This window comes from Theropithecus gelada, chromosome 10 (genome assembly GCF_003255815.1).
Source record: "Theropithecus gelada isolate Dixy chromosome 10, Tgel_1.0, whole genome shotgun sequence".
Taxonomy (NCBI): domain Eukaryota; kingdom Metazoa; phylum Chordata; class Mammalia; order Primates; family Cercopithecidae; genus Theropithecus; species Theropithecus gelada.
Genome location: NC_037678.1, coordinates 8,709,813 through 8,736,936, shown reverse-complemented (window position 1 = coordinate 8,736,936; position 27,124 = coordinate 8,709,813). Strand labels below are relative to the sequence as shown.

General features: G+C 49.0%; 1 protein-coding gene across 3 annotated transcripts; it reads left to right on the top strand.

Moving 5' to 3' along the window:
• Positions 1-26,110, top strand: CCDC134 (coiled-coil domain containing 134). 3 transcript variants are annotated; one of them, XM_025399597.1, is made up of 8 exons: positions 15-145; positions 366-454; positions 9,250-9,368; positions 10,244-10,365; positions 10,572-10,656; positions 13,619-13,800; positions 14,107-14,178; positions 25,509-26,110. In XM_025399597.1, exons 3-8 carry the CDS (start codon positions 9,266-9,268, stop codon positions 25,632-25,634), a joined length of 690 nt encoding a protein of 229 aa, XP_025255382.1. In that variant the 5' UTR covers positions 15-145; positions 366-454; positions 9,250-9,265; the 3' UTR covers positions 25,635-26,110. The 3 variants fall into 3 exon arrangements, with proteins under 3 accessions (XP_025255381.1, XP_025255383.1, XP_025255382.1); XM_025399596.1 differs by lacking the exon at positions 366-454 and having other exon boundaries at positions 1-145; XM_025399598.1 differs by lacking the exons at positions 366-454; positions 10,572-10,656; positions 13,619-13,800; positions 14,107-14,178 and having other exon boundaries at positions 1-145.
• The last annotated feature ends 1,014 nt before the right edge of the window (positions 26,111-27,124 follow it).

Genomic DNA, 27,124 nt, shown 5'->3' with positions numbered 1-27,124 from the left:
GGGCGGGACGGCGCTCGGCGGTCTGGTCTTGGTTGCTAGCTGGGTGCTGCTGCTTTCAGTGCCTTTGCTGTTAGCCTCTTGGAACTTCGAGCCCAGCTGCTCGCACAGGACTCGGCCACCTGCCCTTCCTGCACCGCCTGGCCAGGTAGGTGGCGGTAGGGGCGGGGGGCTGCAGGTTCCTGGGGAGGATAATGAGAGAACCGAGGGCCCCGAACCGGCCGCAGGTGGTGGGGAGGGAGTTTCGTGGACCTGGACGCCTCTGTTCCTTGAAAGGGCTCGCTCCCTCCTCCGGGAGCCCCGAAGGCTCGGGGTCAACCACCCGGGCCCCCGACCCCGGTAGCCGACTCAAAGCCTGTCACTACCAGGTACCTTGCAGGAGTTCAGAGCCTCATGCTGAGCCAGGAGGAGCTCCGGGGGACGCACAGGGCAGCATCGGGATTGAGAGGCTGAAAAAGTGAGTGTAACAGTAGAGAAAGCAGGACCTGTCCCGCAGTCTGCTGTTCTGGGTTTTCTTTCCCACTTCCCTGCTTCAGTCATTGCCAGCTGTCTGGTATTCTCCTTGTCCCCTAAAGTTTTGCCCTAGCCTGGTTCTGGTTCCCTTGAGTTTGGAGCAGGAGGTGGAATGTGGGGGGTCCTGGGTGAACTTGACCTATTCCTTCTCTAGGTTTCACTTACTCGTCTGCTTGGGGGTAGGGGGTTCTCCGGATGACCTCTGCAGCCCCTCACTGTCTGTAACTGAGCATCTCTCCCCTGGGGCAGATCTCCTGGTAGTTCAGTAGCCAACTCTGATCTCAGGTAGCCTGTGCTCATTTAGGAAGAGTCAGAAGACAGAGCACTGGACTTAGAGCCAAACAGACTCTTGGTTCGGCCTGGAAATAGCTGTGTGACTTTGGGCAGTCACCTCATTTTTCTGTGCCTTGATTTCACATTGGTAACATTGGGGAGTTGTAATCTGAGTGTGAGAGCTCTCCTGACCACTTTATGTGATCTTGCACCTGACTGACACCCTCTCATCCTTCTGTGATTGTTTTACAAATGTATTGATTGTTTTTTATCCCTACTAGAGACCTAAGTACCATGAGTGCAGAGATTTTTGCTTGTCTTATTTATTGCTGTATTCCTGCCTCTAGAACAGTGCCTAGAATGTGGTAGGTACTGTCAACCTAAATAACAGAGTGAGAGACTCTAAAAAAATGATGTTTACTTGGGAATAGACATTGTAGTGAGAATATGTGTGCCATAGTAACCTCTGTACGTATTTGGTAAGGTTTTGAAAGGAAAAATGAGGATTGCATAATTATTTTGAGATAGTTATCCTTGGCTACAAGGATGAATAGCAAGAGTGGTGCCAGTCTGAGGTTGGACAGGCAGTTGCAGGGCAGATGTCCTCACAGAAATATTTTTCTGTGTAAGTCTGCAATGGTCTCTGTGCAGGGTTGTGGTTTTTGCATTTTTTCTGATCTTGTTATCAGTCATTTGTGCATGAGAACCCTCTTTTCATGACCTTCCTTGGTTTTGTCAGAGTTGTTCTTGTTTTTTTCCCATTGGAGAATCATGCTTTAAATTTGTCAGAGTTTTTAACACAAACGACTCTGTTTTGATTCTAACAGCTTTCATATTTCCCCCTTTTGGTCAAGATCTTTCTCCAAAAGACTTATGATCGGTCATCCTGTAGTTAGGTCCCCCAGTGCTGGGATGGACCTATCTTGGGTTGTTGGTCTCTTGCCACGTTGAAGGGAATTATTGGTGACTAGGAGTCAGTATCAAAACCCTTGTAGTGGCTGGGAGCAGTGATTCACGCCTGTAATCCCAGCACTTTGGGAGGCCAAGGAGGGAGTATCACTTGAGTCCAGAAGGTCGAGACCAGCCTGGGCAACATGGCAAAACCCTATCTCTACAAAAAATACAAAAATTATCCGGGCAGGGCCGGGCATGGTGGCTCATGCCTGTAATCCCAGCACTTTGGGAGGCCGAGGCGGGCAGATCATGAGGTCAGGAGATCGAGACCATCCTGGCCAACATGGTGAAACCCTGTCTCAACTAAAAATACAAAAAATTAGCCAGGCGTGGTGGCAGGTGCCTATAGTCCCAGCTACTTGGGAGGCTGAGGCAGGAGAATGGTGTGGCCGGGAAGATGGAGCTTGCAGTGAGCCAAGATCATGCCACTGCATTCCAGCCTGGGTGACAGAGTGAGACTCCGTCTCAAAAAAAATTAATTAATTAATTAAATTAAATTAAATTAAATACAAAAATTAGCTGGGCATAGTGACACAGGCCTGTAATCCCAGCTACTAGGGAGGCTGAGGCAGGAGAATTGTTTGAACCGGGTAGGCGGAGGTTGTGGTGAGCTGAGATCATGCCATTGCACTCCAGCCTAGGCAACAAGAGCAAAACTCCATCTCAAAAAAAAAAAAAAAAATTATCCAGGCATTGGTTGGGGAGTGTGTGGGGGAGAGTTGGGTAGAGAATCACTTAAGCCCGGGAGTCTGAGGTTATAGTGAGCTGTGATTATACCACTGCACTCCAACGTGGGTGACAGAGCAAGACCCTGTCTCAAAAAACCCCAAATACCTTTTAGCCACATATGAGCAGCAAGGGAGGTTTGGAAGGAGTGGCTCTCAAGATAAGTCTACCTGGAGTTCATTATTAAGTTCAATTTTGGCTGTTCCATAGGCATTTGCTATCATTGCAAACTTCTGGGTCAGCATTATTCTGTTAGGAGTGGTACTTCACCAAAAATTTAAAAAGTAACAGGTATAAAGTTTAAAAAGAAAATAGGGCTGGGCATGATGGCTCACCCCTGTAATCCCGGCACTTTGGGAGGCCAAGGCAGACAGATTGCTTGAACCCAGGAGTTCGAGACCAGCCTAGACAACATCACGAAACCCCATCTCTACAAAAAATACAAAAATTAGCCAGACGTGGTGGTGCGCAACTGTAATCCCAGCTACTCGGGAGGCTGAGGCAGGAGAATCACTTGAACCTGGGAGGCAGAGGTTACAGTGAGCCAAGATGGTGCCACTGCACTCCAACCTGGGCTACAGAATGAGACTCTGTCTCCAAAAATAATATAAAATAAATAAATAGGAAAATAGGAAGTAATATTAATAGCAATATGATAATCTCAGTTTGCATTATAGTTCTAAGAGGCCCAGCATGGTGGCTCATGCCTGTAGTCCCTGCACTTAGGGAGGTCAAGGTGGGTGGATTGCTTGCACCCAGGAGTTCGAGACCAGCTTGGGCAACTTGGCAAAACCTCGTCTCTACAAAAACAAGTACAAAAATTCTCCAGGCACAGTGGCATGAGCCTATAGTCCCAGGCTACTGGGGAGGCTGAGGCAGGAGGATTGCTTGAGCCTCAGAAGTCGAGGCTGCAGTGAGCCAAGATGGCACCACTGCATTTCAGCCTGGGCAACAGAGTGAGACCCTGTCTCAAAAAAATAAATAAATAAATAAAAATAAAAATAAAAAAAAATTCTGAGACATGAACCTAGGCTTAAAGACAACCAATTGAATAAGTCAAATGCCCGTTGGGAATTAGATGAGACCTATTGTAACCATGAGGCCTGCTTTATTTTTTTGTATTTGGGTCTCAGCTTCCCAGAGGAATGTATCCAGGTACAGTATGTAGTATTAGCAATAGCACCAACATTTGTGAATAGATAATATAGCTCAGTTTTTACCACCTACTATGCCATAACTGGGTTGAGTTAAAACAGAGAGTGAGCAACAGTTTTTTAGGGTTTTGTTGTTTGTTGTGATCAACAGTTCTGTTAGGGATGTTGCCAAAGTCATCCACGAAGTGGCCTAAAGGATCTCTTGAGTCAGATTCTGTCAAGTTACCAGCAGAAGCTACTGATTGTGAAATTTCAATTACACCATTATCCTGCCAAGTGAAAAAAAGGAGACATTAAAACGGGTAAGAGTTGGCCGGGTGCGGTGGCTCACGCCTATAGTCCCAGCACTTTGGGAGACCAAGATGGGTAGATCACGAGGTCAGGAGATCGAGACCATCCTGGCTAACATGGTGAAACCACATCTCTACTAAAAATACAAAAAAAATTAACCCAGGCGTGGTGGCGGGCGCCTGTAGTCCTAGCTACTTGGGAGGCTGAGGCAGGACAATGGCGTGAACCCGGGAGGCGGAGCTTGCAGTGAGCCAAGATTGTGCCACTGCGCTGCAGCCTGGGCAACAGAGCGAGACTCCTTCTCAAAAACAAAACAAAACAAAAACAGGTAACAGTCTCAAAATGATATGGAATCTTGTTCCAGTGTCTTCGGAAAAGCTATCTACAGTATGAAACCATCAACTTCTTATCCTGGTTTGCAGTTTGAATGTCTCTGGTTACGGCATTGAGAGGTTTGGTGAACTTTCTGTGTGACCCATACATTAGGCACAAGGCTTGTCCATTAAAGTTCATCTAGTGTCAACTTACAGGGCTTCAGGAACAGAGCAGTGCCCATTTTTAATAATTTCATGGAAGAAAGTTGGATTGGAGGAATCTAGAATTCAGGAGCTAATCCAGTATACAAGTAGGTAATGAGAACTCAAAAGCAATGCACAGGGCTACAGTCTAGTAACAGGTGTACTATATCTTTTATTAGAAACAAAATTTTCTCTTTACAGTGATCACATAGGAGTACCAGGTTTAAAAACCATTTGAGGCTAGGAAGGAAAACCAAGGCAGACTTTAGATTTTACTGCACAGTCATAAGGTTCCTGGGCCTGCCAGGAAGTGACAGATTTTACTCATTCACTGTAAGGCTGGGAATCTTTGAAGGCAGGCTTTCTATGCACATTTTCAAGTATGATATTCTAGTTAAAGCTGTGGTAATGTAAGCAGTATTTATTGTATTCTGTTATAATAGAGAGCAGGCTGGGTGCAGTGGCTCACGCCTGTAATCTCAGCACATTGGGAGGCCAGGCTGGGCAGATCGCTTGAGGCCAGGAGTTCGAGACCAGCCTAAGCTAACATGGTGAAACCCCATCTCTACTAAAAATACAAAAATTAGCCAGGCATAGTGTGCTCGCCTGTGATCCCAGCTACTGGGAAGGCTGAGGCGCAAGAATCACTTGAACCCGGGAGGCGGAGGTTGCAAGTTCTGAGATCGTGCCACTGCACTCCAGCCTGGGCAACAGAGTGAGACTCTGTCTCAAAATAAAAAAAGAGAGAGAGCAAAGTCTTACTGGACTTTTGCAAATAACCACATTGCCATAAGAATACTCATGAATAGGCCAGCATGGTGGCTCATGCCTATAATCCTACCACTGTGGGAGGCCATGGCAGCCTGATCACTTGAACCCAGGAGTTCAAGATCAGCCTGGGAAACATGCCCCATCTCTACTAAAAAATACAAAAATTATCTGGGTGTAGTGGCGCATGCCTGTACTCCCAGACCCTTGGGAGACTGAGGCAGGAGAACTGATTGAGCCTGGGAGGTCAAGGCTACAGTGAGCCATGATTATACCACTGCACTCCAGAGGGAGACCCTGTCTAAAAACAAAACAAAACAAAAAGAATACTTATGAATAGTTTTCAAATTTTAGATGGATTAAATTGGGAGAAAAAGTAAATGTTTCCACCTCTCTTTACAAAAGTGTTTCTTAAGGAATTGCTGTAAACTATGGATAGCTTAAGAGAAAAAGTTTCCTTAAATTTAGAAAACAAGGCCGGGCGCGGTGGCTCAAGCCTGTAATCCCAGCACTTTGGGAGGCCGAGACGGGCGGATCACGAGGTCAGGAGATCGAGACCATCCTGGCTAACACGGTGAAACCCCGTCTGTACTAAAAAATACAAAAAACTAGCCGGGCGCGGTGGCGGGCACCTGTAGTCCCAGCTACTTGGGAGGCTGAGGCAGGAGAATGGTGTGAACCTGGGAGGCGGAGCTTGCAGTGAGCTGAGATCCGGCCACTGCACTCCAGCCTGGGCGGCAGAGCGAGACTCCGTCTCAAAAAAAAAAAAAAAAAAAAAAAAATAGAAAACAAAACAAGTAAAGAACCAATAATGTTTCAAATATATGTCATAAAAACATTACCCTGGCAGGGTGGCTCATGCCTGTAATCTCAGCACTTTGGGAGGCCAAGGCAGGAGGATTGCTTGAGCTCAGGAGTTTGAGACCAGCCTAGGTAGTATAGCAAGATCCTACCTCTACAAAAAAATTTAAAAGATTATAATAGCTGGGCATGGTGACATGTGCTTGTAGTCTCAGCTACACAGGATGTTGAGGTAGGAGGCTTGCTTAAGCCCAAGAGGTTGAGGCTGCAGTGAGCCTGGATGACAGAGCAAGACCCTCTCTCAAAAAAAAAAAAAAAAAGAAAAGAAAATTATCTTCATCAGTTTTTAATTGAGTTCTGTTTGATTTTGACTAGATTTCAGGAATTCATCAGTTTCTTCATTAGAGTTCTGAAAAATTTTTATTTAGTTCATTGATCTTAAAGTTTTTAACTTTTTAGAAACTTGTATTTAAGATTACTTGTTACAGTCTTTTCATGAATCTGATTGCAAATGCTTTTAGAGAAGAATCAGAACCATGGATGACAAAGACTTGGAACAACCATGGTTGAAAATCTTTTTTTTTAGACTATTAATTTTTTTTTTTTTTTTGAGACGGAGTCTCACTCTGTTGCCCAGGCTGGATGGAGTGCAGTCGTGTGATCTCAGCTCACTGCAACCTCTGCCTCCTGGGTACGAGCAATTCTCCTGCCTCAGCCTCCCAAGCAGCTGGGATTACAGGCACGTGCATCCACGCCCGGCTAATTTTTTTTATTTTTAGTAGAGATGGTTTCACCGTGTTAGCCAGGATGGTCTTGATCTCCTGACCTTGTGATCCGCTTGCCTCAGCCTCCTAAAGTGCTGGGATTACAGGCATTAGCCACTGCGCCTGACCCCATGGTTAAAAATCTGATGGAAGTTCATTATAATCAGCAGTGGACAAGGAAATTTGTCAATTTGTTATTTATGTGTCACAAGCAATACAGAAGGTTACAAGGGTGTAAAAACAAAAAATCTTAACCCTTTCATAGCTCAGGTTTTATGAAAAAGTTGTGAATTTCATCAGACACAGGAAGAGTGTGTCCAAGGTTATGAGTTTCCATCATATTATAGTGGAATGTAAATAAGAAAACTAGCACCAGCTGGGCGCGGTGGCTCACGACTGTAATCCCAGCACTTTGGGAGGCCAAGGCGGCAGATCACCTGAGGTCAGTAGTTCAACACCAGCCTGGCCAATATGGCAAAACCCCGTTGCTACTAAAAATACAAAAATTAGCTGTGTGTGGTGGTGGGTGGCTGTAATCCCAGCTACTTGGGAGGCTGAGGCAGGGAGAATCGCTTGAACCCAGGAAGCGGAGGTTGCAGTGAGCCGAGATCGTGCTGTTGCACTCCAGGCTGTGCAGCAGAGCAAGACTCCATCTCAAAAAAACAAAACAAAACAAAAACTAGCACCTTCAACTGGGGAATACCTGTTTCTTAGTTAAAAGCATGAGAAATTTCCTGGTTAAATGAAACAATTCAGGCACATCAAGAAAAGCTTAAAGTACAGAATCAAGTTATACTAAAGGAAAACATTGCTTTTCTAGGCCCTCAAGACAGAATATTTGAGTGTCAGGCCATAACAGCAGAGTTAGAACCAGAGAAAAAAGCTACAGTAGCCGAGTGCAGTGGCTCACACCTATATCCCAGTACTTTGGAAGGCCAAGGTGGGTGGATCACTTGAGCCCAGGAGTTCAAGACTAGCCTGGGCAATGTGGCAAAACCCCACCTCTAGGAAAAATACAAAAATTAGCCATGCATGGTGGCATGCACCTGTGGTCCCAGCTACTCAGGAGGCTGAGGTGGGAGGATGGCTTGAGCCTGGGAGGTGGAGGCTGCAGTGAGCCATGACTGTGCCACTGCACTCCAGCCTGGGCAGCAGAGCAAGACCCTGTCTCAAAAAAAAAAACCAAAAAATTACAAAAGCAACAAAAACATTGAGAATTACCACCCTAACCAAGTGAAAAGATGCATCCTTTCAAGGGGAAAAAGAGGAAGGGTGGAAGGCAGCAATGTATGTCCTGGGAATCACCAGGAAAGTGAACTTCATAGCACTCAATAAATAATTGTGTTGGCCGGGCATAGTGGCTCACTCCTGTAATCCCAGCATTTGGGAGCCCAGGGCGAGAGGATAGCTTGAGTTTAAGAGTTGGAGACCAGCCTGGGCAATATAGCAAGACCTCATCTCTACTAAGGAAAAATAAAAAATAAAAAGGGTCAGGTGCGGTGGCTCACTTTTGTAATCCCAGCACTTTGGGAGGACAAGGCGGGCAGATCACCTGAGGTTGGGAGTTTGAGACCAGTCTAGTCAACATGGAGAAACCCCATCTCTACTAAAAATACAAAATTAGCTGGGCATGGTGGCGCATGCCTGTAATCCCAACTACTCAGGAGGCTGAGGCAGGAGAATCGCTTGAACCTGGGAGGCGGAGGTTGCAGTGAGCCGAGATCGCGCCGTTGCACTCCAGCCTGGGCAATAAGAGTGAAACTCCATCTTAAAAAAAAAAAGAAAAATTAATCAAAATAAATAAATAATTGTGGCATGTTGCCTGAATATGAACAGATGTTGTATGTAGTACCTGTGGTTCCAGAGTGAGTGAGTAGCAAGCCCCCTTACCCTGAGACTGCCCTGCCTTCCTCCCTGCCCTTTGTCACTTCTTCCTTTCTGATGACAAAAGTCAAGGAAGGAGGAAAACCCCGGAAGTTTCACATCTCCTCTGCCTGGGCTTCCTTGACCAGATGCTTTCCTGGGAGGCCAAGATAGGGGATGTGGAGGGAATACTGTTGATGAGCCCCTCCTCCCCAGGCACAGTGCCTCACCCAGACCTCCCTCCCTGCAGCAGGGAGGTGACCTCCTTATCCCTGTTCTACAGCTGAGAAGGCTGAGGCTTAGAAAGGCTGGGCAAGCTGCTCGAGGTCCCAGAGTCAGGGGTGGGAGCTGGGCTCCAGCCCAGAGCTCTAGCCGCTGACCCAGTGCTCTAAGCGTCCTTGTGTTACTCATACTTACCTTCCTCCCCACCTCCTAGCATCCCATGGGTCTGTATTGTGTGCCTGCTGGCCCTGGGATAGGAGTTGCAGCTTCAGGGCTCCCCAAAGCTGGGTTCTTGGTATTCGGAGGATGTGCTGTATCAGGGGAAGCTGCTGTTCACCTTTGCCCTCTATTTTATGTAACACCAATCTCTGGGTCTCACTCTCTTTCTTTGGGTTATTCTTCTAGCTCAAGAGGTTTGGATATGGACCTTCTTCAGTTCCTGGCCTTCCTCTTTGTCTTGCTTTTGTCTGGGACGGGAGCCACAGGCACCTTGAGGACTTCCCTGGACCCAAGCCTGGAGATCTGTATCCTTTAGGGTTGGTAGTTAATGAGCTGTCTTTGAGGGGTCTATAAATGAGGTTTCTCTACTTGGGGATTCCAGGGATAAGCAGGCCCAGTTGAGGGGAACAGGGAGAAAAAGTGAGGTGCTCTAGCCAGACCTTGAGCAAGTCAGGTCTCTCCGGAGCTTCAGCTTCCGCATATAGTAAATGGAGATGACAAGGCCCATCTCTAGACTGCAAAGGCTCAGTGAGGACTGTGCATGGCCTGGCACCTTGTGGGCAAGATCCTGGGTGGAGACTCAGGAATTCTGGATTACTGGCCCATCTCGACCCTGGTGAACTGGGCCACCTGCTCCAGGCCAGGCCTCAGGGACACAAAGATGAATTACAACGAGTCCCCTGGGTTTGAGGTGTCCATAAGCCTAGGGGAAGAAAGTATCCAAACAAATGATCATTTTACTCTGTGACCAGTGCTCTGATGGGCACAGGAGGGGAAACACTGTGATAGTTTTTGAGCCAGGCCTTGAAAGGATAGAAACTCCTAGAAGAGGGTGAGGGGCATTCTGGGCAGAGAGGGTGCAGCATGAGCAGAGAGGTGGAGGCTCTGGAACAGTGAATGCTTGTGGAGAGGGCAGGAAGACCACAGCGAAGGGAAGGCAGGAGCCATGTCTGGAGGCTTGGTTTCAGGCTTCTGGGTGTGGAGCATCATGGGAACTGGATGAATGGTGCTTTGCAGGGCCATGCACTTGTCAGTTTGTTCATTTCCTGGAGGCTTCTAGCCCTGGGCATCCATGACCCTTGCAGATACTTGCTGGTTAGGAATGAGCCTTCTGAGGCAAGACTGCTCGATTGTCCAGGCAGGGCTATTGATGCCAGCCCCTTAACTTAATGCTGCCCAGACAAGAAGATGTTTGAGGTGAAGCGGCGGGAGCAGCTGTTGGCACTGAAGAACCTGGCACAGCTGAACGACATCCATCAGCAGTACAAGATCCTTGATGTAATGCTCAAGGGGCTCTTTAAGGTGTGTGCAGGCAGGGGGCAGCTCTTGGCAGGTCCAGTCTTTGATCTGGGCACTGATGGGTAATTAGGAGTTCCCTAAGGGGATGGTGTTCAGGGACAAGGGAACTGCGTGCACATAAGACTTGAAGTGGGGTTTAAATAAATGGGGACAGAAGCAGTCTGTTATGGGCACTGTGAAGCCACTCAGCCCTGGCGGGATTCCCTCAGGTGCTGGAGGACTCCCGGACAGTGCTCACTGCTGCTGATGTGCTCCCAGATGGGCCCTTCCCCCAGGACGAGAAGCTAAAGGATGGTATGGTCTGCCCTATACTGCCCTGTCCTCGGCACCACCCGATCTTCTCTAGCTGCTTCTTCCCTCCTGTTCTTGTCACTCTTTTTTTCTCCCCAGAAGTGCCCTCTTGTGGCACCTTCCAAGTGGTCCCCTTGGGCAGATGGGCATTTTGTGAGTGGCCTTCCTCGTTAACTGGCTACATTTTAGCAATAGCATTTCTTTTTTTTTTTTTTTTTTTGTGAGACGGAGTCTCACTGTCGCTAGGCTGAAGTACAGTGGTGTGATCTCAGCTCACTGCATCCTCCACCTCCTGGGTTCAAGTGATTCTCCTGCCTCAGCTTCCCAAGTAGCTGAGACTACAGACACACACTGCCACACCCAGCTAGTTTTTGTATTCTGAATAGAGATGGGGTTTCACCATGTTGGCCAGGATGGTCTCAATCTCTTGACCTTATGATCCGCCAACCTCGGCCTCCCAAAGCGCTGGGATTACAGGCGTGAGCCACTGCACCTGGCCACGATAGCATTTCTTAGATTACTCTGAGAGGATAGTAGCAGCTCTTACATATTACATAGTGGACACTTTACAACCATCAACTCTAATCTCCACCATAACTCTGGGGGAAGACACTGTTCTCTCTACTTCCTATATGAAAGAGTACAAGTAATTTGCCTTGGCTCTTCCCTCTGAATCAAGCTGTCTTCCTGAGTTCTTTGAGGTTCAAGATTATTCTGAAGCCCCAGGGTCCCTGCCTGACATGTCTCAGACCCACCCTGGCATATCTTTGGAGTCTACTTATCTTTCTGGGTGGCCTGGCTAGTGCTGGTGAGGGCTGCCTGGGCCCTCTCTTAGGGGCTGGCTTCGATAGGGACTGCTTAGAGCTGTTTACACAGTTATGCTTTTGGCTAACCTGGGTCTGAGGGACTTGCTACCATGATGGACACATGTTCCGTGGTGAGCAGGTCTATGCAAACCTAGCCTCCAAGGCCAAGGGAGCTGAGAGGTCCAGTTTCTCAGAAAGAAACATTAATTAGGAACTTCTGAACAGAAGCCATGTCTCAGGCAGAAATGAGATGGTGGTCTCTGCACCCAACCTCCAGAAAGTATTCTTTATTTGTTATTTTGCAGATGACAATGCTTGTACAGAAACTATTCTTTTTTTTTTTCTTTTCTTTTCTTTTGAGACAGAGTCTCACTCCATCACCCAGGCTGGAGTGCAGTGACACAATCTCAGTTCACTGCAACCTCTGCCTCCCAGGTTCAAGTGATTCTCGTGCCTCAGCCTCCCTCAGCTGGAATTAGAGACGTGTGCCCCCAGGCCCGGCTAATTTTTGTATTTTTAGTAGAGATGGGGTTTTGCCATGTTGGCCAGGCTGGTCTCGAATTCTTGATGTCAAGTGATCCACCCGCCGTGGACTCCCAAAGTGCTGGGATTACAGGGGTGAGTTACCACACGCGGCCAAAAGTATTGTTTATACAGCAAGCTTTTAAGTTAAAACATGCAGCTGGTGACATCTCAGGCTTTCGTGTGAAACTTGTGACCACTGGGGAAGTTAAATAATCATCTTTTTGAGGGGTTATCTATGCTACAGGCATTGTTTAAAGACCTTGCTGCGGAATACTTTGGTGTGCAGCGGTCAAACCTCAGCCATTATGGCTTCAAGATGGCGCCACGCTTGTCTCGCAGCAGGCTGTTTTCCTGCAGCACACTAACAAAGCTCAGTTTAAACTGACCTGTTGATCAGTAGAAGCACATTAGTGGGAAAACAGAAAATTCAAATTAAGTCTGTTAGGTTAGTTGGTAGTATTGTATTGCTGTTAATTTCCTGGTTTAGATAGTTGTATGTTGGTTATATAAGATGATAACACTTGGCCAGGCATGGTGGCTCACGCCTATAATCCCAGCACTTTGGGAAGCCGAGGCAGGCAGATCACTTGAGTTCGAGTTCTAGACCAGGCTGGCCAAACATGGTGAAACCCTGTCTCTACCAAAAATATGAAAAAGTAGCCGGGTGTGGTGGCACATGCCTGTAATCCCAGCTACTCGGGAGGCTGAGGCAGGAGAATCACTTGAACCCGTGAGGCAGAGGTTGCAGTGAGCCAGGATCTCGCCACTGCACTCCAGCGTGGACAAGAGAGCGAGACTCCGTCTTAAAAAGAAAAAAAAAAAAAGATAACATTAGAGGAAGCCAAATGAATGAATTTTATGTTGTATTATGTAAGTCTAAGATAATTTCAGGCCGAGTGCAGTGGCTCATGCCAATAATCCCAGAACTTTGGAAGGTCGAGATGTGAGGATCACTTGAGGCCAGGAATTTGAGATCAGCCTGGGCAACAAAGTGAGACCTCACCTGTAAAGTAATTAATTAATTAATTATATTCATTCGTTCATTCAAAATAAGAACTTAAGCACTTAAAATGAAATAAAATGGAAAGAATATTAAAAAAGAAAAATGCTGGCCTGTTGTCTGGCCATCCTAAGAGACCTGAGGTCTCACAGACACTCTAATTGTATTAACACCAGGGCCAGCACTGGACATTTGGATAACATGTTGGTTGGGAGGTCAGGCCCAGCAAAGTCTCGTGTGATGCATCAGCATCTGTGTGCAGAACAACACTCACTTCTCTGGTCCCCATAGCAAATGAGTCTTCTAAGCAGCAAGATGTGCCTTTGGGCTGACAGACCTGGGTTTGCAGCCCAGATTTGCTACTCATTAGCTGCTGAGACTCAGTTTCCCATCTGTAAAATGGGAACAGCAGCCACATCTCCCTCTAAAAGTGGTTATGAGGACTCAGTGAGCTAGTGGGTGTAAGGCCCAAGTTCGCACTATACATGTGATTGGCAGCCTGTGGTCAGTAGGCACTGTTCCTTCCTTGGTTGGTGGGTTTGGTGGATGTCTCTATTCTCTGGAGGATGCCAGGGACCAGCGAGGCAGCCAGGACAGCATCTGCCCTGGCCACTCATCAGGGTCCTCTTGCCAGCTTTCTCCCACGTGGTGGAGAACACGGCCTTCTTCGGCGATGTGGTGCTGCGCTTCCCGAGGATTGTGCACTATTACTTTGACCACAACTCCAACTGGAACCTCCTCATCCGCTGGGGCATCAGTTTCTGCAACCAGACGGGCGTCTTCGACCAGGGGCCCCACTCGCCCATCCTCAGCCTGGTAAGGACTGGGGTGGAGGTGGCCCGGGAGCCCTCTGTCTTGGTGGTGGACTAGGATCCTCACATCTGCCTTCAGTCGGGCCTGAATGTCAGTGCTTGGCTACATTTTCTTTGTGGAGCTTCAGGGTATCTTGGGCCACAGAGGTCCCATTTCAAGGGGTTCTGTGCTCACCCAGTTCCCATGGGGTCATCACCTGGCCCACATCTGCCCAAGTCTGGAGTCTGGGTCCCAGCATGGAGGGAGTGACTCTCTGATGAGCAGAACTCAGGAGAAGGCAGAGGATGACGAGTGATTCTTCATCTGCAGATGGCTCAGGAACTGGGAATCAGTGAGAAAGACTCCGACTTCCAGAACCCATTTAAAATCGACCGCACAGAGGTGAGCTGCCAGGGCCTATGCCTGTGTCTGCTTTGCCTCTGCTGGGCCATAGGACGCCGAGGCCTGCAGGGGCTGGGGACCTCGGGTGGCTTTGGACTTGGAGCCAGGCAGCCTGGGCCTGGGTCCAGAAGCCATCACTGAGTCATTGGAGCCTGTGGGCAAGTCACTGCTCCCCTCTTAGCCTCAGCCTCCCTGTCTTTTCACAGCGTGTGAACTCCAACCATGGGGGGTAGTTAGGTGGCTATGAACAAACCCATCCCAGCACAAAACAGGCATCCCACTTCAGGTGGATATCAGGGCAGCCAGGGAGGTCAGGCCATGCTCTTCCCTGCCTTTGAACCTCTTAGCACCAACTGGGCTTCCATCCCGCACTCCTGTACGTGCTCTTATTCCAGGGGGCTAAGGTGGGCTTTGATAACTGTAAGTTTGGGATAAAAAAAGATGAGGACAGGCTGGGCGTGGTAGCTCATGCCCGTAATCCCAGCACTTTGGGAGGCCAAGGCGGGTGAATCACCTGAGGTCAGGAGTTCGAGACCAGTCTGACCAATATGGTGAAACCCCGTCTCTACTAAAAATACAAAAAATTAGCCAAGCATGGTGGCACATGCCTGTAATCCTAGCTTTTCAGGAGGCTGAGGCAGGAGAATCACTTGAACCCAGGAGGCAGAGGTTGCAGTGAGCTGAGATCGTGCCATTGCACTCCAGCCTGGGCAACAAGAGTGAAACTCCGTCTCAAAAAAAAAAGGACAGGGACAGATACAATAGAGTGAGGAAGGGATCGGAAGTGGCAGGGCTAGGAGGGGCAGGAAGGAAGGGCCGTGGTAACTGGAGGACTGGACTTGTCAAGCCACATGCTGGTCCCTGGTGTGGAGAGAGGTGTTGGGTGTCTGAGGGGTCTAGGATTTAACTCTGCCTCCAGGCCAACAAGCTAGCCTGCTACTATTTCATGGACACTGACAGGTCAGAGATATTGGACTGTATTACAGCAAAGGCAGTAGCTAGACTGTTGGCCTGATTGTGTTGATTCACCTTGTTCCCCAAGTCCCATGGGGGTGACACAGAGAGGGCCAGGTGGGCGCTGTGCATGCAGGGGGTGTGCATCACAGCTGAGAACTGCCAAGCTGGGGAAATTCATGATTTTTTTATAGCAAACGTGCTCTTTGGGAGGAGATATCACCACACCCTTCAAGGTTGCTCTCTGTAAACACAATCCTGAGACATAGCCCAGGTAAAGAGTGGTTAGGGCTTTGTATCTTTGGTATGCACTGCAAGAATATGCAGGGATGCTCAGGGCCATGACGGATTGCTGTGCCAACAGTCTGCCCCAAGCCCTCCATGGCTTGGTTTAACTCAAATTTTCACACAAATGTGCTATTCAGTCTAATTAATCTGACTGATAGAGGCTAGGACCAAATCTGTTCAATTAGTCTCATACTTCATTTAATTCAGACTACTATCAACTATATTCTGAATAGCAGGATAAGGCCAACCTACATTATTATTATTTTTTTTTTAGAGACAGGGTCTCGTTCTGTCACCCAGGCTCTGTCACCCACCTAGCTTACCTTGAACTCCTGGGCTCAAACAGACCTCCCACCTCAGCCTCCTGAGTAGCTGGGTTGACAGGCCTGTGTGACATCATTCCTGGCTAATTATTATTTTTTCAGAGACAGGTTCTTACTGTGCTGCCTAGGGTGGTCTCAAACTCCTGGGCTCAAGCCGTCTTCCTGTCTCAGCCTCCCAAAGTGTTGGGATTATAGGTGTGAGTTACTGTGCCTGGCCCCTAACCTGCAACATTGATCAGGGTCCTGGACTCAACCAGCTGTGAAGGTCTTGGAGGACCAGTAAGTCTCATTTTGGATAATCAGGATATGGTCTAAGACCAATTTGTTATCCACGACCACCCATATAAGAGAGTTTAGATTGACCTGCCAATCTTTGATGTTATTGCCAATAATTACAGGGGGCAATAGATGGACCCAAGCAACCTTCATGCCCCCATAAGGAGACATTTCATGACCCATTCTCTCCCACATGTTACACTTGATTTGAGTCACCAGAACAATGTTTAGCTGAGCCTGAGGGCAGTGTCACTGTGGAGCTTCAGCCTCAGTTGCCCTAAATGGTATAATCCAAAGCTACTCACACATCAGGAAAAGCAGATGGATTTGTATCTGTCAGGTTGAAACAAAATTGTGCTGGCTGGTATGTCTGCACAAGGTCACTGGTAAGAACTATCTTTGATGGCATTAGACACAGCAGAATAGCTCATTACTGACATGTCCATGTGAGTTTTTCTATCATGTGGATGGGAATGAGACACCCAACAGTTGGCCATATTGACAGCTGCAGCTGCCACTGGGCTTGGGCAGACCCTAGAATTGTTTTGCCAGGTGGCAGTGATGGATCTAAGGGATAAAGAGAGCATTAATTGTTCCCTGCACTTTCTGGGATCTAAGGTATTTCCTGCCTAGGTGGCAGGATTATTGCTATAAAATCCATGTGTCCTTGGGAGACCGAGGTGGGCAGATCATGAGGTCAGGAAATCAAGACTGTCCTGGCCAACATGGTGAAACCCCATCTCTACTAAAAATACAAAAATTAGCCGGGTATGGTGGCACACGCCTGTAGTCCCAGCTACTCAGGAGGCTGACGCAGGAGAATCGCTTGAACCCGGGAGGTGGAGATTGCAGTGAGCCAAGATCGCACCACTGCACTCCAGCCTGGTGACACAGCAAGACTGTCTCAAAAAAAAAAAAGCATATGTTCTATGCCACCTATGCCAGCATCTATAGTTTCACTTTTTCTCCAGTTGTTGCCTACTATGACCTAGACCTTTCATTCAGAAATGTCAGGTATAAATGGGACCAGGGCATTTTTACAGATGTATAGAGACCTGTTGTATCTGTTATCTTTACCTACATGGGCCACTGCAGGGAAATCAGCAAGCAGGATACTCAGCCAAGTGGTCACAATCCTAACAATCTCAGGCCATACCATTCCAACCAGAGATTCAGGTAGTTGAACCAGAAATATAGAATCCTCTGTTTTGTGCCGCTCCTTGGTAGTGGGTACGTTACCACGCCAAGTACAATGATATATTTAGGTGGCAGTGATCTGGATGAAGTAGGCTTGATCAGCAGTTTGACTCCATTTGGTCTTATCAGAGATTGAGCTTTATGATGGGCATCTAAACAAGTGAGCCAGGCTGTCTAGTTTGTCACCACAATTTGTTTCCATAGTTTGTGGCCCTAAAGAGGGATAGGTATCACCAGGCATGGTGGCTCATGCCTGTTATCCCAGCACTTAGGGACCAAGGGAGGCGGATTGCCTGAGGTCAGGAATTTGAGACCATCCTGGCCAACATAGTGAAACCCTGTCTCTACTGAAAATACAAAAATTAACCAGGTGAGGTGATGCACACCTGTAGTCCCAACTACTCAGGAGGCTGAGGCAGGAGAATCACTTGAACCCAGGAGGCAGAGATTGCAGTGAGCCAAGATCGCACCACTGCACTCCAGCCTGGGTGACAGAGCAAGACTCTGTCTCAAAATAAATAAATAAATAAATAAAAAGAGTGGGGTAGGTATCTTTGATCTGCCATTTTGTAATCTCCGGATGACCAGGACACTGACAATAGTCAGTAAGAATATAACATGCATAGTTGTTAGAAAGGAGTGTCATCCAAGGCAAGAGTGATAGGTTTTAATTCAGGCCATTGTCTGACTGGCCTTTATGGCACTTAGTCCACCAGCATTGTTACTGGGGCTGGCTGACTGCTGCTGCTCATGGATACCTGTGTCAGGTTCCCAAAACCACTCCCAGGCTTGATGGTTCAATAGGAGGATTCACAGGACTCAGTATACGGTCACATTCATGGCCACGATTTACTACAGAGAAAATATACAGAGCAAAATCAGCAAAGGGAAAAGGTGCATCAGGCAAAGTCCAGGGGAAACAGGCTCAGCTTCCAGAGTCCCCTCCCAGTAGAGTCAAACAGGATGTGCTTCATTCCTCCCGCAATTAGTTGTGACAACATGTTTAAAATGTTTTCTACCAGGAAAGTTCATGAGGGACCTAGTGTCTGAGTTTTTATTGGGAGCTAGTCATGTGGGTACTTTTTGCCTGACTTATGTCAAAATGGCAAACTCCCAGGAGCAAAGTATGTATTCAGCAGAAACCATATTGTTTGCACGAACAGTTTTGGCACAGTGAACCACTGTTAGCAGTTAGGGGGGTGGGGGCCCTCCTGAAATGCAACTTCCCAGATGTCTGCCAAGGGCTAACCTTGGAAGCAGGCCTTTCAAAGGATAGGAGTCAGGCCGGCCGTGTTAACTTTTTTCTGTACAACACTGTTAGCTTTTATATTAGCTGAATTACAGTGGGCTAGGCCTGAATATTTGGGGGAACCTGTGAATCGAGGGTCCTGTTGAGCCAGTGGCTTTGCTTTATGTGGCAGAGTGGGGGATGTGGTTTCCTCAGTGGGGTAGCTGCCACCCCTGCATGCCCAGCTGAAATGACACATTCCCCAAGGTTGCTTGCTGCAATCATTACCCTGATAAATGGCCCAGATCAAGAACAGCCACAGCCTTCCATTCTTGGTTTATACAGCAAGAAAACATGTGTGGACACTCAAGGCCATGACAGATTGCCTTTCCCAGCAAGGGGTCACCCATGGAGATGCTTTATTGCTGTGATGCCAGTTCTTCTTGCTATGCAGGTCATAGATGCCTCACTTAAACGCAGGAGAAGGGTGACAGCGTAGGCCACAGAGACAATGGGTGCCATGATAAGTTGAGTCCAGCTTTATCATAATGTGCTCTACTTGGACATAACCACAGCAGCAACATACTTTCCTTACGTGCTGGCTGGGGACAGTTCCGAGATTTTCCTCACTTTTTGATATCCTGCGTGGGCTTGCCTCACAGGAGCCCCGGATTTGCTCGACTTCCCTCACACACTCCTCCATGCTGGTGAGAGTTCTGAGTTCTACTTCTTATGTACCCATCACTAGAGTCAACTCATACCAGGCTGTGTGCCAACCACTGTCCCTGTCCAGGGGGCTGGCCGTGTCCCAGCTCCTCAGATGCTCACAGTCTGATGGGGAAGGCAGCAGGGAAACAGTTCCAATCCAGTGTTACTGTTATAGTGGTAAGAAGCATAATGAGCTGTAGACCTCTGAGGGGAGCCTGACCCAGCCTCGGCAGAGAGGTGGTGGAGGCTGTGGGATGAGTTAGTTGCTGGGTGGACCAGCTGAGGCAGGACCTTCCAGGCAGAGGGACGAACTTATGCAAAAGCTCAGATGCATACCACATTTGTTCATTTGGCATCAAGTGAGTATCTGTTGCATCCTGCCCCTTGGGGAAGCAGGCTAGCCCTATTCTCCTGGAAGTGGCATTCTAGTTGGGGAAGACAGGCAGTCCATTTAAAAATATATAATATGGTAGTGGTGACAAGGGCTGTGGAGAAAAAAGGGGAATGTGGTTAAGGAATGCCCGGGGTGAGATGGGGTATGGTTGCTATTTCACATGGCCTAGATACTGTCTTCCTGAATTATCTGAAGGAGATGAGGGAGCCATCTGTGTATCCCAAGGAAGAACGTTCCAGGCTAAAGGAGCAGCAAGTACAAAGGCTATGAGTTGGAAGCATATTTGGGGCTGGGGAGTGTGAGGAAATGGGGTCAGAGTTGTAGGCCTGATCCTGAGACCCTCAGAGGTCTTCACAAGGGCTTTGGCACCTACCCTGAGAGACCTGGAGAGCAGGGTGACGGGCTGTGACTTACCACTTTATTTTTATCTATCTATCTATCTATCTATCTGTCTATCTATCTATCTATCTATCCATCCATCCATCCATCTATATATATGTATTTTTTGAGATGGAGTCTTGCTCTGTCACCCAGGCTGGAGTGCAGTGCAGTGGTGCGATCTCGGCTCACTGCAAGCTCTGCCTCCCGGGTTCACACCATTCTCCTGCCTCAGCCTCCCAAGTAGCTAGGACTACAGGTGCCCGCCACCACGCCAGCTAATTTTTTTTGTATTTTTAGTAGAGACAGAGTTTCACCACGTTAGCCAGGATGGTCTCGATCTCCTGACCTCGTGATCCGCCCGCCTCAGCCTCCCAAAGTGCTGGGATTACAGGCATGAGCCACCGCGCCCATCCGTTATTTATATATGTATTTTTAAGATGGAGTTTTGCTCTTGTTGCCCAGGCTGGAGTACAATGGTGTGATCCCGGCTCACCACAATCTCCGCCTCCTGGGTTCAAGAGATTCTCCTGCCTCAGCCTCCTGAGTAGCTGGGATTCCAGGCGCAGACTTACCACTTTAAAGGGATCATCTGGCTGCTGTGTGGAGCATGGTCGGGGACCAGAAGCAGGGACCCAGGTGTGGAGGCTGCTGTGCTCATCTGTGTGGCAGTTGATAGTGGCTTGAACCAGACGATGACAGTGGATCTGGTGAGAAATGGTCAGGTTCTGGTTCTCTTTTGGAAGTAGGGCCAGTGGGATTTGCTGAGGAAGCAGATGTGGTGAGAGAGAGAGGAGCGTTAAGCATGACTAGAAGACTTTTGGCCTGAGTGTCGGGAAGAATGGGACTGTCATTTTTTCAAATCCTTGGAGAGGGTATCAAGAGTTTTTTCCTGCACCTGGTGAACATCAGAGTAAAGATGTCAAGGAGGCAGCTGGATATTTGACTCTAGACTTCAGGGAGGAAGTAGAAGCTGGACCTGTAAATGTGAGAGCCATGCCTATGTAGAAGGCACCAAAAGCCGTGAGACAGGACACAGTCATCTGGGGCATTGGGCAGGTATAGAAGCAGTCTGAGGACTGAGGCGTGGGATGGGGCTGGAGATAAGAGGTTGAAGGACTGAGGAGGAAGCAGCAAGAACCCGCCGAAGGAGCAGTCAGCATGATGGTGGCTGCCCCAAGAGTTTCCCAGAGGCCACACGAGGAAAGTGTTAGAGGAAGTAGGGAGAGAGCGATCAGCTTGTCAGACGCTGCTGGGAGGTAAGGAAGGCGAGGACTGAGAATCGACTGCTGGACCGAGCAATGTTGAGGCCACTGGTGATCTTGATAAAAGCTGCTTTGGGGGGCGGGGTGCTGGGAACAAAAGATTTGATTTCCAGAGAATGAGAGGAAAGGAAGTGGATGTGGCAAGTGTAGACAGCCCTTTCGAAGAGTTTTCCTTTCAAAGAGAGCAGTGTAATGGGAGAATAGCTGGAGGAAAATGTGGTTTCAAATGTTAGTCCTTGGGAGAGACCACAGCAGGCTTGCACTGTGTGGATGGGACTGATCCATTAGAGAGGGAGAAACTGATGAGGCCAGGGGCCAGGTTGCTGGAGCCTTATCTGGAAGAGGTGAGGAGGGGTGAGTTGTAGTGCTGGGGGAAGGCTTGGCCTTGTACAGAAGGAGCAGATCCTTAACCTTGAACAGGACGGCAGGCAGAGCATGTGGGCACAGAAGTAAATGGGTTGGTGGGTGTGGTGGTGGAGCTGTGGGGGTTGTCTCCTGCTGCTTTCATCCTCTCTGTGAGATAGAAAGCAAGGTCATGGTCTGGGAGTGAGGGCAGCACAGAGGCTTGAGGAGAAGGTATGTGCAGGAGAGCAGGAGGATAAGCGGACCAGGAAATGAGGCTGGATTGCTGGCAGCACGGAGGGCCTGCTTGTGGTTATGGTAGGGCTAAGGAGTTAGAGAAGATAGAAGGCAGTGGCCAGAGTGGCATGCTTGAGGCTATGGAGGATGTGGTTGTTGTCAGGGACAGGCAGAGCAGGGTAGCTTGAAGACAGGAGGAGATAAGGCTGGAGATGTAGCATGGGGTCCGGTCCCTTCAACACCAAGCTTAGGAGTTTGGGGCTCTATCTTGGAGCCAGATGCATTTTCACAGAGCAGGCGATGAAGAGTGAATTCGGAATAGAGAGGAAATAAATTGATAACTAGCCTAACAGTGAAGACAGCAGAGGCATAGGGAGGTACAGTAATCAAGCTGAGGTCTCACAGCCAGTAAGTGATGGAATGAAGGTTCAAATACATGTGGTCTGCCTCTTGAGCCATGCTCTTAGCCACAATGCTGTATTGGCTGTCAGCCTGCTGACCTGACCCAGGCTGGTCAGGTACTATCAGGGGTGGCCAGGGAAGATTCCTGGGGAGACATCTAAAGTAGACTCGAAAGATGAGTAGGCACTGCCAGGCCTAGGTGGAATGGGGAAAGGATGGGTGTGTTTCTTTTCTGACCCAGCTAGTTTGAGCTGAGCCCGCTGAGACTGAAGGGGCTAAGATCTCTTGACTTGCCCTTGCCCAGCCAGAGTCAGAGAGGAATGGGGTCTCTGGGGCCTAAGGGGTCTCCCAGCTCCCTGTCTTAAGTGGATCAGGATTCACTCACAGAGATAGGAGCAGAGTGTGGTAGGGAAGTACTAGGCTGGGAAGTGTGCAGCCTGCGAGGCTAGTCCTAGTTGGGCCTACCACATGCTGTGTGACTCACTTACCTTCTCTGGGCTACACTTCTGTGAATCCCCCCATCTTCCAGAGTCATGACTTAATCTAACCTGGTAGGCAGATTACTCCACAAGGTGGAGCTATTTGTTTGTTTTTAGTATCTACTTTGATCAGATCAAACGTTTGTCACTATTGCCCTAAGAACAAATAAAAGGGTGTGTTTTACAGCACAGCTACCTCAGTTGTAGGCAAAGTACATCTTCACAACATCATCCATAGGTTCTTGGAAACTGTGACTTTAAGTGAATCTATGTATTACAAACCAACTTACCATAGGCTAATTGATATAAATTAAGAGTTAAGTTACTACAGCATATTTCTGGTCAAAAAACCATTACCAGATTTTTTTTTTTTTTTTTTTTTTTTTTTTTGGAGACAAAGTCTCACTCTGTCATCCAGGCTGGAGTGCAGTGGTACAATCTCGGCTCACTGCAACCCCCGCCTCCTGGGTTCAGGTGATTCTCCTGTCTCAGCGTCCAAAGTAGCTGGAAATACAGGCGCTCACCACCACACCTGACTAATTTTTGTATTTTTTAGTAGAGATGAAGTTTCGCTATGTTGACCAGGCTGATCTCGAACTCCTGACCTCAAGTGATCTACCCACCTTAGGTTCCCAAAATGCTGGGATTATAGGCATGAGCCACAGTGCCCAATTCTAGTCTTCAAAATAAAGACCAAAACACTCTTAATATGAAACATTGAAATAAATGTGAACTGTACATGCATTTAAGAAAGATTCATCAAAACAAGTAAGATAATTATTTATCCATTTAGTCCCGTTCAGGGTCCAGCCTCTCCCAGCAACTCAGAGCATAAGGGAGGAACCAACCCTGGACAGGACGCCCTCCCATCACAGGGCGCACTCACACACACCTCCACAGTCAGACTGGGACGGTATAAACATGCCAGTGAACCCAACATGCACATCTTTGGGATGTGGGAAGAAATTGCAGTACCCGGAGAAAACCCACCAGAACATGGGGAGAATGTGCGGACTCCACACAGTGGCCCCAGCCAGGAATCGATTGTTTTTTTTTTCTCATCCACATTATAATGACACGACCTTGAACTAAACCACATTATTCGAGGACCTGCTGTACTATTGTATTTCCTATTCTAACGTGGCTTGCTCATTCATTGAAAAAAACACATATTGAGTGCTCTCGAAAAGCCAGGAAGACTCTGTGCTAAGGCCTTGTGGCAGAGGACACTATCCTCCTACCCTCATGGAATGTGCTGTTTGGGAGGGCGATGGGCACAAGAAAGAAGGAATCAGCACAAAGTCGAAGAGAGCACACCACCAGGAGCAGCCCCTCAGGGAGTCAAGGCAGGTCTAGAGGGCAGTGAACCAGCTGAGCCCGAGCTAATGTGGCAGAAGGGTGGGTGCTGGAAAGAGCATTCTGGGCCTCGGCCGCAGCACATGCAAAGGCCTGGAAGTGAGAGGGTACAGGGAATCCAAGAACATAAAGGCGGAGGATATGAGGTAGGAACAGAGAGGCAGCCGGGGTAGACCTGCAGATACCCCATGTAGAACTTTGTCTTGAGAGTCATGGAGAGCCATGGAAGCTGGAATGTGACATGAACAGATTTTCATTTTGAAAAGATCCGTCCGGCACAGTGGCTCATGCCTGTAATCCCAGCACTTTGGGAGGCTGAGGTGGGTGGATCACCTGAAGTCAGGAGTTCGAGACCAACCTGGTCAACATAGCAAAACCCTGTCTCTACTAAAAATACAAAAATCAGCCAGGTGTGGTGGTGGGCGCTTATAATCCCAGCTCCTTGGGAGGCTGGGGCAGGAGAATCAGTTGAACCCGGGAGGCAGAGGTTACAGTGAGCCAAGATCGCACCACTGTACTCCAGCCTGAGCAACAGAGCAAGATTCTGTCTCAAAAAAAAAAAAGAAAAAAGAAAAGGAAAGATCCAGCTGCAGTGAGGAGAATGACTTGAGAGGGACCAAAGGGGATGTGGAAAGCCCTTGGGAGGCCCCTAGAGTCATCCAGCAGAGAGGCGGGAGTGGTGATGGGGGCAGCAATAGTAGAGACAAAGAAGTGGATGGGTTTGAGAGAGATTTAGGGCTTGAAATCAGCCAGGCCTTGGTGATGGACCCAAGGAGGGAGAGGAAATGCCGGGTGCAGGTGGGGCTCCTCGGTTTCTGCCCTGCTGCTCATCAGAACAGGTACTCTGGGAAGAGGGAACCATACTGAGTCTAGGGTGCATTTGGGACATCCTAAAGAAGGTCTCAGACAGGCATTTGAACATGGAGATGCAAGTTTGAGGGGTAACTGACCACACAGGCCAATAGAAGCTATGAGTTAGATGAGACGGTCTGGAGAGAGATGAGGGAGGAAAGCCAAGGGCCTGGGTTGCAGTTGAAGAATGCCCCTCCCCCCCGCCATCTCCCGCTGCCAATGAAGTCCTTACCCTCCACCCCCGCTACTTGCTCTGTCATCTGTGACTCTGGCTGACCTCTCTCCTCTCCTCCTGAAGGGTGCAGCAGGTGTGGGGCTCCCGGGTCTGTGGTGGTCTCAGCCACTCTATCCCCTCACCCTGGAGGAATCTGTGTATCGTTTCTCAGATGCCCCATGTAGGTTCCCACCTCAGCATCTGTCCCTGCACCTAGAATACTCTTATCTTCCCTCATGCTGTTGGTTTGGCAAACTCCTGCGTATCTTCCAACACACACTCAGCAGTTCTCCCCAAACCCATTTCACTGTCTCCATGTCTGGGGCAGGGCCTGTGTCCAGGGAACCTTCCTATTCCCACAGCCCGCCGGTGGCCTAGCTCAGAGCAGGCTCTTTGCTGCCACAGACTAAATCAGACTTCTCTTCTCTTCCCTTCAGTTCATTCCCAGCACTGACCCTTTCCAGAAGGCCCTGAGAGAAGAAGAGAAACGCCGGAAGAAAGAGGAGAAGCGGAAAGAGATCCGAAAAGGCCCGAGGATCTCCAGATCCCAGTCTGAGTTATAGCCCTGGAGCAGCTCAGGGCTCAAGGGGCCACAAGGAGGCAGGTCGGGAGGAAGAAGAGGTGGAGATGTAGTTGTGGTGGAAAGCACCAGCCAGCCCCTTCCAGAAGGAGAGGCCACATTTTCCCAGCCCCCTGGAGCTGGGTCTGAGCCCTGGCTAAAGGGGCTGAGCCTCAGATGGCTGGCTTTTCTTTCAGGGGCCTCCTGCTGAAGGGGCCTTCAGAGGACTTTATACTGGAAATATGACCCTGTGCAGACTGCTGGGGGAAGCAGGGGGATGCCTGCCTGGACTCTTTTGGTGGCTGAAAACCTCTGGCCAGCTGGCTTCCACTCTTGGTGGGGAAGCAGCAGAAGTAGGTTCTGAGCCACAGGTGAGGGTGCCACCCTGCTGCTGGCCCCACAATGTCACAGAGCTGCCCGGGACAGGTCCCAGCCCCTCTGCAGAGACACAATAAAAGCCAGCGGACCCTTTGGACCAACCAAGGCTCAGGGATGTAGAAACAGCTTGGAGGATGTTTCTTCCCCACCGGTGGTGGGGGCCAGGCCCTGGCGGGGCAGAGAAGCAAGGGGCTTGGCTTGGGCCTCCTGTTCCTACCCCAGCACTGCCCTTGACAAAGGATTGGTGTTGGGAAGGGACCTGGAAGTGTCCTGGGATCTGAGAAACATTTAGCTCAAGAAGACCTTGGAGCAACATGATCTCTGTCCTCAGATGTCTGGGGACAGTCATTGAGCAAGTACAGGGAAGTCAGCTTGTTCTCTTCAGCAGCGCTGGAAGATAGTCAACCTGTGGGTGGGGGGCTGCAGGGGGACAGGCCACAGCCCTGCAGGAGGCCATACTCCGCAATGGCTGCCATAAGCTGCACGGGTCAGACAGCTTCACGTCTCGGGAGGCCACAGGGCAGGGAAGATGCAGAGGGCATGTGGCCCTGGGTACACTCATGCCCCTCCCAAGCAGAGGAGGGAAGGGCTTTAGTGAGAATTCTAGCTCTGCCTCTTTGACCTTGCCAAGTCAGGATCTGCCTCTTAAAGAAGCAGAGAAAACCATCCCAGATCGCCTCGACACCCAACCCTCTACCACTGACAGAGCCCAAGTTAGATCTGAGTCTTAGCCCTTCAGATTGCTGACTCTCCCTGGCCCACCCTTTCCCCTCCCTGTGCTGCAGCTTCATTGGCAAAATGAATTTGATGGTATTTGAATCCCCTGCCCAGCCCTAACCTGTTTCTCTGAGGCTGGCCTCTCTGCGGGGCCGTGGCAACAAAGGGAAGCTGAGCCTTATGGAAGCTGAACCTCATGGAAGGGCCCAGAATATCCTGCACCCGTCAGTTACTCAGAAGTAAAGGGACAAGAAGCAGCTGGAAGAGAGCTGGGTGTGGGGGCTGGGAGGAGTGCTGGAGAAAGTTCCCCATCAGAACTGCACCAGCCACCTGGGCCCGCTCACCGGGCAGTGGAGGCAGGGCAGTGTGGTGGGACTGACTCAACAGACCTAGCTCCGT

What these genes read in the sequence shown, in the direction of transcription:
- CCDC134 (XM_025399596.1), top strand. Translation starts at nt 9,266, where the DNA reads ATGGACCTTCTTCAGTTCCTGGCCTTCCTCTTTGTCTTGCTTTTGTCT. An exon ending in GGACCCAAGCCTGGAGATCT is followed by an intron (nt 9,369 to 10,243) that starts GTATCCTTTAGG and finishes AATGCTGCCCAG; the next exon opens with ACAAGAAGATGTTTGAGGTG. An exon ending in TGCTCAAGGGGCTCTTTAAG is followed by an intron (nt 10,366 to 10,571) that starts GTGTGTGCAGGC and finishes GGATTCCCTCAG; the next exon opens with GTGCTGGAGGACTCCCGGAC.